The sequence below is a fragment of the Castor canadensis genome, chromosome 4 (genome assembly GCF_047511655.1).
Source record: "Castor canadensis chromosome 4, mCasCan1.hap1v2, whole genome shotgun sequence".
Lineage (NCBI taxonomy): Eukaryota > Metazoa > Chordata > Mammalia > Rodentia > Castoridae > Castor > Castor canadensis.
The window spans coordinates 127688436-127702663 of NC_133389.1; the positions used below are offsets into that span (position 1 = coordinate 127688436).

Here is a 14228-nt window from a genome sequence, read left to right on the forward strand (position 1 = left end):
TCTCCTGAGTAGCTGGGACTACAGGTGTGTAACCACCACGCTCAGCTGTTATTGTGTAAAGCAGGATGGAACTTTAGTTCATCTGACAGACCGGGAAAGGCTGGTTATCTGCTCAAAGCCACACAGGTGGTTGTATCTGGCACAGATCCTGGACTCCTGGCATCCAGGGAAGACCACTCTAGCTGCCAGGCTGCTCTGGGACTCCTAGGCAATGTTGCTGGATCAATGCACATCAGCCCCAAACAGTCCAACAAACCAGATGCCAAGAAAGTCTTTTAGTTGTCTTTCTTCCTCTGATGAGTCTAAAAGGTCCCTCCCCTTAAGTGGAGCAAATATTCTAGACTTCTTCTGCCAGAGTAATGAGAAGAAAAATAAATCCAATGAATGAATGTTCAGACTCTAAGCAGTTTCGGATTATTGTTTTAGAAGGGTACCATAAAACTTTTATAAATAATAAACAAGAGATAGAGGAAAGTACTCAGTATTAATATATGGCTAAATACATTTTTCTAAATATTCTCACAGCAAAACAAAAAAAAGCTATCAATATTTTTTATTTCTAAAGCCAAATTTAATAAATAAACGCATGCCAATAAAAATACAAAATTACAACTAAAAACCAATAACTTAACAGAAAATGCTCTGTGTTGTACATTTTTATTGGTAGGGTAACTTATTAAAGTAATAGATCTGAAAACACATCTTGCTTTTGCTGTTAGAGCTAAGAGGAACCAGAGAGAAGCCACCTGTGAAGTCGGCGTGTGAGACATCTATGCAATGCAATAGCCAGGGGTGCTGCTTATCCGCTTGTGTGTGCATGTGTGTACAAGCATCCGAAACCAATGGCAAGGACCCCAAAAGCAGTCACGACAGTTTACTCTGGGAAACATGCTGGGTGATGACCACAGGCCGGGACGGAGAGGCAGTGCAGGCGCAGGTCTGTTCCCTTGGTGTGGGGTTTCCTTACCAAACAAGGGTAATCATGCAATAGCTTGTGTTTTTCTTAACATGATAAACACCCAGGATTACGAGAACTGGAAAGCATGTGTTCACTGTTTTACAAGGACAGCAGGGTGGCGCTACAGAAACGACAGAAAGATCCTTCATTTTAATCTGGTTATTTGCCCAAACCTCTAGCCAAGAAATAATGGAGCCAATTATATTACTATAAAACATTCCTTCATCTGTAGAACATTTCTTTCCCCTTCAAAGTGAAAATTTAAAATAAAATATCTTCATTTTTGATCAGCAGCTCCACCACCAGTCTCTGATACCGGATATCATTCAGTGCGGCCATTGCATCTAGTTCAGGAGATCTCATTAGGGTTGGCCCAAACACGATCCCAAGGTTCTCTGCACTCATCAGATTCTCCTTCTCATGGAGGGTCACTCTGAAAAACAAAGTGGAGGAAGAATGACTTGTGAGCCGGGGGTTTTCCTGGAGCCTGAGCGCTAAAACAAATGCCTGATTCACTATAAAGGCTATGACCACTCATCAACTCTTGTGCAGGTTATTTCTCTGGACTTCAAAGCCCTGACTTGTCTTAAGGTAGAGTGTGACGGTGAACACTGAGGTGAGTGCAACCAGGCTGTGTGGAGCCAAGTGTGGGCGGGTTCTCCTCCCTCCCCCCCCCAAACAAGGGCACAATTTGCAAGAGAAGAGAAGGACCAGGCCACACTGACTGTTCCATCTGCCTCTCCATGCTGGCTCTCTTGCTTCCTGTGGAGTGTTTTTGTAAGATGAATATTTGAGTGTCTAGGAGAGAGCAGTGCTATAGTAAAGGACATGGTTCAGAGGAAGCAAAATTGTCAGAGGTCTGTTTGGTTTCTCTTCTCTTCTCTACTACAATAGCAGAGACTATAATTTGAGTTATTCCTTTGTTTTAGTGTGGAACACTTAATTACACCCAAATAGGAAGCAAACTTGAATTTCTGGGTAGAGTTGTAAGCATACGTAACAAAGATTTTAACTCATGATCCTTCTAAAGAGGGAAAGTACAAATATCCACTAGTAACTGAAATATCAATTTTGGTAACTCATGCCTTTTGGCAGACAAAACTTGTTTCTAATTGGAACTCTATATATTTTGGAACCCTAAAATCACTGACAGTTAAGTCATTTAACTGAAAATTTTGCTTCAACTGGTAGTGACTGAGGGTGACCAAGTAGGCATAAAGCTACATCATCACCAGTCACTTTAAAGCTTTAAATCCAAACTAATCGAAATACTGTATTTTCCATTCTTCCTTTACCCCATCACTTTTTATGCCAGTTTCTAGTGTTGGTAACATTAATTCAATAATCTAAAATCTCACAGCCAAGCTTAAAGTGCTTACTTTGCAACAAGAAGAAAAGGGAGGCGCCTTGCAAATTGCTTTGTTCTTACTTTACAATGCTAGCTGCAACCCTTCCCCTTCTACAAAAATTAATGCATGTCCTTGGCAGAAATTGGTGTTTTTAGCATATTTGCAAACCTGTAGTGGGACAGCAAATACATTGATGTCATAGTCAGGTGTCTAAGCAGTATCATAGTGCTGAGTATTTTTACCACTCCTTTTCAACTACTGCAACTTCTCAAGACAATACAGCCGTGCATTTCCTCATCCACACAACAGACCGCTTGTTCTTTCTTTCACCTTCACTTCATCTGACTAGAAATCTGCATGCAATGCAAGTGTAAGACTCCAAGTCCGTAGCTCACCTCTTCAGATGTGCCATGAGGTACCGGAGGGTTTCGCAGTGAGCCGGCGGCAGTAGTTTCAGTGCTTCATGAAGGGTTTCCAATTGCTCATCAGGATCCATCATTTCTAGAACAGCAAGATGAACACCAGAGAGAGAGAAATGCTTTACCCGAAAACTGGTAGGAATGGCTCACTGACTACTATTCTGTGATGTTCTTCTAAAACTGGTAGAAAGAAAATGCTTTCTCACAGGTTCTTGCCTAAAGCTTTGGAAAGTATTTTTAAGGTTTAAGCCACAGATTTCCAAAGGCTCTTAGTTCCAGTGTGGACTTGGACTTTGTGGGGATTATACACTCTTTTCACTTAAGTGTCTTATACCTGAGTGTTTAAGAGTCTGGCAATTATGAAAAATGGACATTGGATATTCAGGAGGTAACTATAAAAAGTTCACACACATGTAGTCACAGATAAAACCTTATGCATTCAGGTTGATGGAATGGCTCCAGTGGTTGAGCACCTGCCAAGCAAACGTGAGGCCCTGGGTTCAATCCCCAGTATTGCCAAACAAACAAATACCGTTATACATTCAAATGAGGCAATCCTGGAACACTACAGACATACTTAAGGGATGACATACTGTGACCCCTGGCAAAGTCTTACTGATATTCATACTTTTCTTGGTATATATGTGTGTGACTCTAGGGATGGAAGGGCCTTACACAGGCTAGGGAAGCACTTTACCACTGAGCTATACCCCCAGCCCTTTTTCTTTATAAACCAAGAAATGTACCATCCAACGTTTACTTCATTACACTTAGTTTTAAATTACTTGGTGTTACAGTAAAAAAAAATTAGATATCCCTTCAAAGCACAAGCACTTTCTGTTTCTTAGGATGTGCAAAAGAACACACTACAGGTTTTGAAGGCACTTCCAAATGTTCTGCATGATGGTGGGATCTTTGAAATAATGGTGTCAACTTTGAAGGGAACATGTTCACTTGAGTATTTTAGATCTACTGTGTGGGCCAAAACAACAGCTCATTCCTTTGAGGTGATAGGTTGGATTTGATTCATTGATCATGTCTATAATCAGAAATGGTTGACATCTTTGGAATTTTGTGCTCTTAAAAGAGCACCACAGCATGTTCTTGTTCTAGGGAGATGGGGTGCCTTTAAATGCTGGGCTTCAGCATTTAAAGCAATTGTAAAAGGAACCCATACTGCTGAGTCCTAATCAGCATGGCAGCCTTGAAAAACTGGGAAGGTTTCATCTGACTAGAAGGTAATGTTCAATACAAGACTAACATCCTGGTCTCTCTTATAAACCAACCAACTCAGTGGAAACTGTATTGGAGTCAGATAAAAACTGGCATGAGTGTGAGAAGTTTCTAGTGTTGGCAGAGCAGATTTGATAAATTTCAGAATATGAACAATGACTGAAAGCTTTTTAACTCAAAAGAAACTTTGGCTAGTTTACAGTGTCCATCCAAAGCTTCCTCAGTTCCTTCACCTGGCAATGAAGAATACATTTACTTACCTTTTGTCATCATAAATAATTTGTGGCCTCTGAACTTTGGGACCCTGAAAGAGTGTCAGTTCATAGCATCAGTACTATCTCAGACACTGACATTCAATAATCTAATTTCTAGAACTTAGAGGAAAAGTTCCATTTACTATGGAAAACAACTTGAGTTTTTAACATAGGTTAATTAATGTGAAAGTACATGATCCTACAACTGGAAAAAAATGTCCTTTTAAGTTCTACAGTTAGTCTTTGCAAGGAGAAGTGGGAAACAGTGTGAGATTAAAACAGTGTTGCAGGATGGCAAACAAGGATCCCTGCTCATGGAACCTTACCTTCTACTAGAGGGTGTCTGACAACAGTGACACTTACCGAGTACAAGAATTGAGGCAAAATTAAAACCACACTAAGATTCCACCTCACCCCTGTTAGAATAGCCATCATTAGCAACACCACTAACAACAGGTGTTGGTGAGGATGTGGGGGAAAAAGGAACCCTCTTACACTGTTGGTGGGAATGTAAACTAGTACAACCACTCTGGAAAAAAATTTGGAGCTCCTTAAAAAGCTAAACATTGATCTACCATTTGATCCAGCAATACCCTCTTGGGGATATACCCAAAAGACTGTGACACAGGTTACTCCAGGGGCACCTGCACACCCATGTTTATTGCGGCACTATTCACAATAGCCAAGTTATGGAAATAGCCAAGATGCCCCACCACTGACGAATGGATTAAGAAAATGTGGTATTTATACACAATGGAATTTTATGCAGCCATGAAGAACGAAATGTTATCATTTGCTGGTAAATGGATGGAATTGGAGAACATCATTCTGAGTGAGGTTAGCCTGGCCCAAAAGACCAAAAATCTTATGTTCTCCCTCATATGCGGACATTAGATCAAGGGCAAACACAACAAGGGGATTGGACTTTGATCACAAGATAAAAGCGAGTGCACACAAGGGAGATATGAGGACAGGTAAGACACCTAAAAAATTAGCTAGCATTTGTTGCCCTCAATGCAGAGAAACTAAAGCAGATACCTTAAAAGCAACTGAAGCCAATAGGAGAAGGGGACCAGGAACTAGAGAAAAGGTTAGATCAAAAAGAATTAACCTAGAAGGTAACACACATGCACAGGAAATTAATGTGAGTCAACTCCCTGTATAGCTATCTTTATCTCAACTAGCAAAAACACTTGTTCCTTCCTAGTATTGCTTATACTCTCTCTTCAACAAAATGAGATAAGGGCAAAATAGTTTCTGCTGGGTATGGGGGGGGGTAGAGGGAGGGGGCGGAGTGGGTGGTAAAGGAGGGGGTGGGGGCAGGGGGGGAGAAATGACCCAAGCATTGTATGCACATATGAATAATAAAAAAATAAAAATTAAAAAAAAAAAAAGAATTGAGGCAAGCGCTATGGGAAAATCAGAGTAGGAAGCATTGCAAGAGATGGGGATTTGCAGTTTTAAATTGATGGCCAGAGAGAAAGGACTTCAGTAAAGACTGAGGGAGTAATGGAATGAACCATGTGGAGATAGGTCCAGGCAGAGGAGTGGCCATGTAATACTTTGAGGAAAAGTGGAGCCAAATGTGGCTACAGAAGAGTATGAAGTAAGGACAGAAAAGTAACAGGTGCTCTCTCTCATGCCAGCAGCTGAAGGCAGCTCTAAAGACTCAGCATCTACTGAAAGAAATGGGAAGTGCTGTCACCTGATGTTTTTGTCATTCTCTCTCCTCTGGCTGCTGTGCAGAACATCAGGAAATGGCAAGAGTAATGGTAGAAAAACCATCAGCAATTACTAAAAAAATCCAAGGGAGGATTAACAGTAACTTGAACCAGGTGGTAATGGTGAGGTCACAGATGTTGGATTCTGGGTGTATTCTGAAGGCAGAATTTGCAAGATTTCCTGATGAGGGATATGCAAAGGATTGCATGTATGAGGGATGGAGGAAGAATCAAGGAAGAATCAACTTTTGGGCATAGGTCTGGTGGACAGTTCCACTTGAGATGTACATACTAAACAAATCACGTGGATTAATTCAGAGAGAGAGCATCTGTATCTCTTGGCTGGAGGTATAAATTTGGGAACATACAATAAAATGTATTGAATGTACTGGTAGAAATTGACAAGAAATTCTTCCTTGGAACTCATTCCTCCTTTTCTTCCATGCACAGAAGTATTGCCCATTGTCAATTTTTTGGAGAACACACTCTTTAGCCATAAGGCTACCGCATAACTTAAGAGGACAAAATAGAACGTATTCAGAGGTGAATGGCCATCATCAGTTGTCATCGAATACAGAAAGGCTGGCGTGAGCAAGAGCATGAGGACAGTGGCACTGCTTGTAGGAGGGCATTAAGGGCAGGCAGGTTTCTGTTGTGCACAGAGGGCTTTATGGCCATCAGATCTGTCCTCCACTAGTAGACTGGCTGCCTAAAGAAGTAGTGACCTTTTAGTTACTAAGCATTTCAAAAAGAATGTGTCATAGTAGGAAATACAGCCACATGACCCCTTAGAGTTTCTGTGTAAAGACTCAGAGTCTGCAGTTCTCAATGTAAAATTAAAAGTTTGCACTTATTATGTGAGGGACTAACACAGGCACTGTGAAAATACCACATGACATGACTATAACCTGCCACCAAGAGGGAATGAGGCTGGAAAGAGGCTCATTGGTTTCAATGGAAACCAATGGAGAAAGATGGCCCTTGGACAACAGGTCTGGAGAAGAACAGGTGGCACTTGAGAAGGGCTTGAAAGGATCTGGAAAATGTGGGGTCAGAAAGTAAGTACTCTGAGCCTGGCCAATTTACTTACACTGTAAAACATTTCTTTAACATACCTTAGATGTAAAGTGGCCTGACTTGTGACACCTACTATATACTCTAATGGTTACCTTCTCTCATCTTCCTTATGTGCCTTTTAAGAGATGCCCATGTCTACACATCTAAAGAATGAAGGTGACTCTACTGCTGCAAACGACATGCACAAGAATGTGATGTTCTGTAATGCCATCACTATCCAGCATGTGCTACAATGTTACAGAACGATGAGTTATTATGCCAGGGTTTTTGGTGTCAGAAATCACACATTAAAATGGTAGAGATAAGAAGGGGCTAACTGACTTCAGACAGGAAGGCGGGCTAACTGACTTCAGACAGGAAGGCTATTTCAGAAACAAATCACACAACAATGACAAATGGTTTGGAAGAATAACAAAAAGGGTGCGTGTGGGGAAAGAAGGCGAGGTCATCCAAAAGTGTGCGGCCAAAGGCCTCGGAATCCAATGAGGAGGCTTGGATGCTATCTAGGTAGGATGGTTGTGTAGGGTTTGAATTGGGTTTTGAATCACTGCTTCCTCCTCTGGAACTCTATGCTCTTGGGTTAGACATAAAGCCAAGTTTTAATTTTACTTCCAAGTAACAGGGGGAGAGGAACCTCTACCTATCTACTTTACCCTCAGTGTTAGCCTGGGGTTGGAGCAAACTGGACAAAGCAGCCATTCACAGTGCAGGTGATTTCCAGGTTGGTGCCAATCAGACTGAAGAGCTCTCTGGGGAGGCAATATTTGCCCCACAAAACAGGGGCCCATAACTCCCTCAGGCAGGGTTCGTGATCAGCATTGGGTCCATCTCAAGATAAGAGGAGTTAAATACTAAGGAGGAGACCCAGAATCTTTCATGCTCTCTAACTTTTTAATCAGTGCAATTCTCACGTTGTTCTCTACATGACCAGAGAGAAATCAGGGTTCTGAGAGCCTAACCACAAAAATTCTCAATAAAAGCTCTTAAGGAAAAACCAAAAATCCAAACAAAGAAAGTTTGTGCTTCATGAGATTCAAAGTCAAAAAGCAAGTCAATGTTACTAAGGAAGTGATACTATTATTATTACTAAGATCAAGACGACATATGGTTTTAAAGAGAGAAAAGCAAAATGACAGAAATAGTCTATCTTTTCTAAAAAATAGTAATGCCAACATTTAAAATCTGTTGAGTTCCCTCCTTTAAAAAGTGAAATGTGAATTATAGGTATGATTTTTGCAGCATAAACAAAATTTGCCAAATAAGCCTTTGCTTTTTCTCATTTTCACCTCAAACAGAATTTAAAAATAACTTCTTGGGCTGTGTGTATATCTCTAACAAAATGACTGCCTAGCTCTCTCAAGATGCCCTCATTTTGGAGATGGGGTTTTGTGAACTATTTGCTTGGGCTGGTCTTGAACCTAGATTCTCCTGATCTTAGTTTTCCAAGTAGCTAGGATTATAGATGAGAGCCACCAGAACCTGGCCAAGATCCCAACTTCTTAAAAACAAAACAAGAAAACCTTCTTGAATTAAAATAGTGCACCTTACAGGATAATTTACAGAGCAATGCTAGTATGTAAACTGTTTGCTAAAGGCCTGCATACATAGGGTAAGTTCAGAAATTGAGAATAAGTGTTTAGAAACTTTTATAGCAACCTGACAGCAAGTTTTGAGTTTGCTGCATCTAATAACAAAGTAGTTGGTCTTATTTTTAAATTCTATTTTTCTAGAAAGTTACCCATCTTTATTTTATTTTACAAATGTGTTGGTCCGTATCTAAGAAGTACTGGTATAAGCTTATTTTGGAAAACTAGTACATTATAAAGAAGCTGCTGATGGTACAAATCATGGAAAACCCAAGTTAGAGAAGAGTGCAAAATTCTTGCGAGTACATTAACCAGAGAGGGGTGCAAGGGAATTGCTTCATAAAACACACTCAAAAACTCAACAGTAAACTAGGAAAAGTGGTTCCTGAGAGAAGGCAGGGTTTGGGGCCACATGCATTCATGCTTACTTGCAGACTCTATAAACTTGGGGTAGGCATCGTACGTGATGAGTGGAATTGGCAAGTCCCTGAAGTACAGTTTAAGCGCACCAGTGATAATGTTGATATCTTCATACATGTTCACAGAAATATCTGCCTTCTCACCATCTTTAAGGATGTTAAGAGAAACAAAAGTAAATATATGAATTTCAAATGAAGGACATTTTGGTATATGAACAGATTTTAAAGATAAGCAATGCTTCAGTTTTTAATATCACATCTGCTGTGAAAAACAACACATATTAATGACCAATTTCACTGAAACACCAAAACATTTTCTAATTTTCTCTTCTGAAGTTACTTATTTTTCCTTGCTTAATTATGGACAGAAGTTAGGAGAGGACTGAGGTGAAATACCTTTCAATTTCAAAGCCACTTGAGAATTTTTAGGGAAATAATGCAGGATTTTTTATTTCCTGTTTTATATACACATAAGTTTGTAAAAAAGAGCAACAGAGACACTTCCAACTTATAGAAGATCTCCAGTACAAAAGGCCCCTTTGTTTTACCTTAGTCTCCTGCATATAACATTTGAATTTTGACCCCTAGGGGAAGGGGAGGCAGTGAGAAGTAAAAATAAATAAATAAATAAATAAAATAAAAGCAAAACCAAAACAAAAGAACCCAAATCAACAAAAATCCAGGAGTTGAGAATGTTGAAACAACAAGAGAAAGCATTATAACATGGGAGAATGTTTTAGAGGAGTTAGGCCCTCTGATTCTGAAGCAAGACTGGTCTTCAAAGGAGCCCTTACATTCTGCCTGCACTGAGTACTTTACCTTGTTATATCTGAACTTGCATCTACTGAAGACTTAGTAAGTGTCTATTCTGAGCTAGATCTTATGCTAGATTTCTTGTGTTTCATTTGATTTATGAAAGATTCTTATGAATTACAAAACAGACTTTTCATTGCTATTCAAATGGCTGTGATCCCAAACCTTGACAACATCAAATGCTGGTGAGGATGTGGAGGAACAGGAACGCTCACTCACTGCTGGGAATGCAAAATGATGCAGCCACTTAGGAAAGTCAGGCAGTTCCAGTCAATCCAGCAATGCACTGGTAGGTATATACCCACATGAGCTGAAAACTCATGTCCACACAAAAACTGCACAAAATTTTACAGACACTTTGTTCATAACTGCCCAAAAACCTGGAAGTGAATAAGGTGTCCTTCAACAGATGAACAGATTAACTACAGTATATCCACAATTTAGCAATAAAAAGATATGAACTCTCAAGCTACAAAAGGACATGGAGAAATCTTAACCACATAGTATTGTTAAGTGACAGAGTCAGCCCAAAATGGCTTCATAATGTATGATTACAACTATGTACTTAAGGCTATAGTTATTCTTTAGTCCCAACTTATTGCAGTACTCAAAGCAAAGCCAAAGTAAGAGAGCCACAAAAACAAATCTTAATTTAAATGTATTTTATAAAGCCCCACCGAGCTTCTCTTTGACTGGACCCCTCCTCCCACAGTGGGATAGGGCTATGCCAGAGGGTCCTCAACTACTCTGACCTTTCTGGCCCCAACACATGAGTCAAAACATGAATTTCAGTTAGTCACAGATGGTGATGAGGATGCCTTGGAAGCATGGGTGACAGCATAGCTGGGCAGGCCAAATGAGGCCCAGAATATCTGAGATCTGTTAAGATTAGATCCCCTTCCTACCTTTTTTCTAGGTAATTGAGCTGTATGTCTTTTGGTAAACACGGATCAGTCTTGGATACTCAACTGGTGATCTAGTTAAGCTTTATGTTTTTTTCTCACAGTGAATTTTGACACTTTTAACATTTATAGCTAATACAAAAATTAGAAACTGTAAGTTGAGTCTTTTTTGGGGTGTAATAACCATAAATAATTTAGAAAAATAATGCAAAGAAGCTGCCGAAAGAAACTGTAAATTTTTGGCAAAGAGTATGACTGTGCTAAGCTGATGACTGTGCTAAAGAACATACCTCGGTCAAAAGCCATCTTGACATCTTCAATTAGGTCACTAAATCCTGACACTCGGTATAGTCCTTCAGAGTTCAGACCTGTAAGTAAGTAAGTGGAAGGAAGGAAATAAGCTAATTAGTTTCTTTGGACTGTCCTTTTCTTCAGGCTGGAAGCAATGTGCCAGAAAGAATAATGAACTATGAATGATTAGAAACCTTTTCACACCTTTATCTTAAAATAAAACCTTCACAGTCACAGTTCTTTAATTCTGACCTACTATCACCTGAGTATTTATAATTTGGCTCACCATGTTGTCTAATTAGATCAAATAGTGTTAAGTCTTAAGGGAAATAAATTCTTTTACATAACAGAAGACAGAAAAACTTTATTATCAGGCCTGTACCAGTTTTCCCATTGTGGGAAAGAATAATTAGGGTGCAGCTCTGGTTTTTGGTCTTGGGTAGTTTTAATAGGGCATCTTAGACCTCTGAAGAATATAAAAACTGAAAAATGACTTTGTCTCTTTATGTTGACATACTGGACGCCATTACCTATACGCATATTTTAAAGCATATTTTCTAAAGCTGGTTTGAAATCAAGCTGTTTACTTGTTAATTCACTCCAGACTTTGACAGCATATGACATCTGAAATCCCTCTCTAAATTACCCAAGAACCCAGCAGTGCTGTGCAAATGAGGCACCAAGGGGGAGCTCAGGCCTTCTGTGCTGGCAGTGGCCTCACCTCTAGACTCAATTTCTCTAATGCACATGTCCACCACCATCGGCCGCTTAGTGATGTGCGCTTTCACAAGTGTTGTCAGGTCACAGCTGTACACCTTCTTCACATGCTTCAAGTCTGGCTTACAGTCATTTGGAACCATCTTGGAACACTGCTTATGAACATTCAAACCACAATCTATGGAAAGAATAAAGGAAAAACTCATTATTGTTTTCATAGCTTTGAGCTGGAGTGTTTGTTTTGGCAAAAGACACTTGAGCTTAAATTTGGTTTTTGAAGTGGACTAGTCCCGAGCAATTCCTTCAAAATGGGAAATTACAGTCCCTTCTTTACTCAAGAAAATTTTGGGTATTACCTAAGAGATCAGAAGTCTAGCTCACACCTCATTGTTTAATTGCTATTGACCTCAAGACCGTAATAAGAAAAATCAGTCAAAATCAGGGTTTAAATGTTTACCTAGTATTATTCCAAATTGCCACTGTTATGGTTTGAATGTGCTTGTTTTCTCCAAAACTCATGCAGTAGTGTTGAAGAAGTGTGACCTTTTGGGAAGTGTTAGGGGTCATGGGGCTCTGTCCTTGGCCTTGTCCTTTCTCTTCCATATAGAGACAAAGCATTGGCCTTCTGCCTCCCTCATGTGAGGATGCAGCAAGAATGACATAGCAGATGTTGGGACTTGCTCTTAGACTTCCCAGGCCCAAGACTGAGAAATAAAATTCTGTTCTTTATATATTACCCTGTCTGTGGTATTTTGGTATACCAACACAAAATAGACTAATGCAGATCACTAAAAAGTCAATTTGTTTAGAGAAATATGAAAATTCTATTTGACATGAGCTGTATTTCAATATACTGGATATGAAGTGGAATGGATCTCCATGGGTAGGAGTATCCAGGACCCTCCTAAGATGATGCTGCTCCTATTTATATTTATTCATAGTCTTTTCCATGTAAGATTCTACATGACTTATCTACTAGCTGACAATACCTATAACTATTATGTGTTACTCTATCATAGCTAACATTTACTGAGGGTTAATTGCCAGGCACTGTTCCAAGTGTTTTGCATTCATTATTTCACTTAAAATCACAAGGCTCTATGAAATAGGTACTTTTTCTTATTTTATATTAAAGGAATCCAAGAACATAGGTGTTAAGAGATTTACCCAAGGTACACAGAGGAGATGGCTCTGAGCCTGTGAATGATTCTGAACTCCACACTGTTAACATCTATACCATATTGCCTCTACTGCAGTTATTCCTCTGCACTGTAATTTGTACTGAAATGTAACTTCCATGATACCAGAGCCCAAAGAGTTTCTGGTTAATATTTTGAGACATTCTTTTTCAACAAGAACACAATGAAATTTTAAAAAGGTTCAAGAGGAATACAAGTATTTTGTTTAATTAGACCAAAAAGTGACCAACTATAGCTAAATAATTCAACTAAAAATAAATGTCATTTTTATGTTTTAAAGTTATAACTCTTCTGTCTTTAAGTTCATAAAACTTTTATGTTGCAAACCCAGTCCAAGTGGGGCATATATAAGTTGTAGCCAGGTCTTAATGGAATCAACTTGAAAACCACAGAATGCCATGATGGCTGGCTGTGGTATCTGGGCAGGCTTTGGTTTTGCTGGTGTTTCTGGCATAAAGGACAGCAAGCTCCCCTCTTACACAACTGTTATGTGACTCACTGAGCCCAGGCACTCAGGTACTTTGCCTACTGTAAATGCTGGGGGTTGTCATCATCAGGACTTCTGATAAAACTTATTAGCTTCCATCTAGATTTATATGGTAGCAACAACACAATGTTTAAATGGAATTGTGTTTCTCTTATTTTCTTTCCCTATGTGTAAACCCTAGATGGATATCCAGTAGAGAGTCAAACAGTGAAATGTGATGCATCCACATAAGAGCAAAACATCTGATGGTCCAATAGTAATATTAGCCTTTTCCTCTTAAATGTTTGGGAAGTAGCTCCCATTTTGAACATCAGCAGCTCCTAAGTTTATTTGTGACTCAGTGAAAACTGGACAAAGTGATGACTAAGCTCAAACTTAGGTATTTAAAGATCAGGGAGATGTTTTCTAAACTAGTATTCTCTCTTCCCTTTGAATAATATGAAACCATGGGAAAATATTATGTTCAATTTTAGCAATAAATTTCAAAGATCAAATATCTGGCAGAAATAAGGTCTTTCTCAAGACTATAGGGGAGAGCATAAACATTAAAAAAAAAATCTTTCTATACCCTTAAGAAATTGTTTGTGCAATACAATGTCCCTGACCTTGCTCTGAAAACTGCAGTTTCAGGGACTAGCAGTGTATCAGTGTGCCATTAAGAGTTTACTTGGTTTTCATTTATGTATTAAAGTCATATAATTCCTACAATAGTCCCATTTCTCCTGGTGAAGCTCTACACTATTAAGTGGCGAGGGAGGAGAACACTGAAGACACCAAGTCCCCTTAATAAATAACCAGTACTA

At 39.3% G+C, this 14228-nt stretch overlaps 1 protein-coding gene across 5 annotated transcripts in view; it reads right to left on the reverse strand.

Moving 5' to 3' along the window:
* Nucleotides 1-536: 536 nt before the first annotated feature.
* The window catches only part of Chn1 (chimerin 1), a 160937-nt gene continuing 147245 nt past the window's right edge, over nucleotides 537-14228 (reverse strand). For all 5 annotated transcript variants that reach the window (XM_020168890.2, XM_074071136.1, XM_020168891.2 and 2 more), the window contains 5 exons: nucleotides 11744-11917; nucleotides 11022-11099; nucleotides 9026-9163; nucleotides 2703-2808; nucleotides 537-1391 (listed from right to left, as the gene is read on the reverse strand). In XM_020168890.2, coding sequence (XP_020024479.1) covers nucleotides 1220-1391; nucleotides 2703-2808; nucleotides 9026-9163; nucleotides 11022-11099; nucleotides 11744-11917 — 668 coding nt within the window. In that variant the 3' untranslated portion in view covers nucleotides 537-1219. The remainder of the gene's footprint in view (nucleotides 1392-2702; nucleotides 2809-9025; nucleotides 9164-11021; nucleotides 11100-11743; nucleotides 11918-14228) is intronic.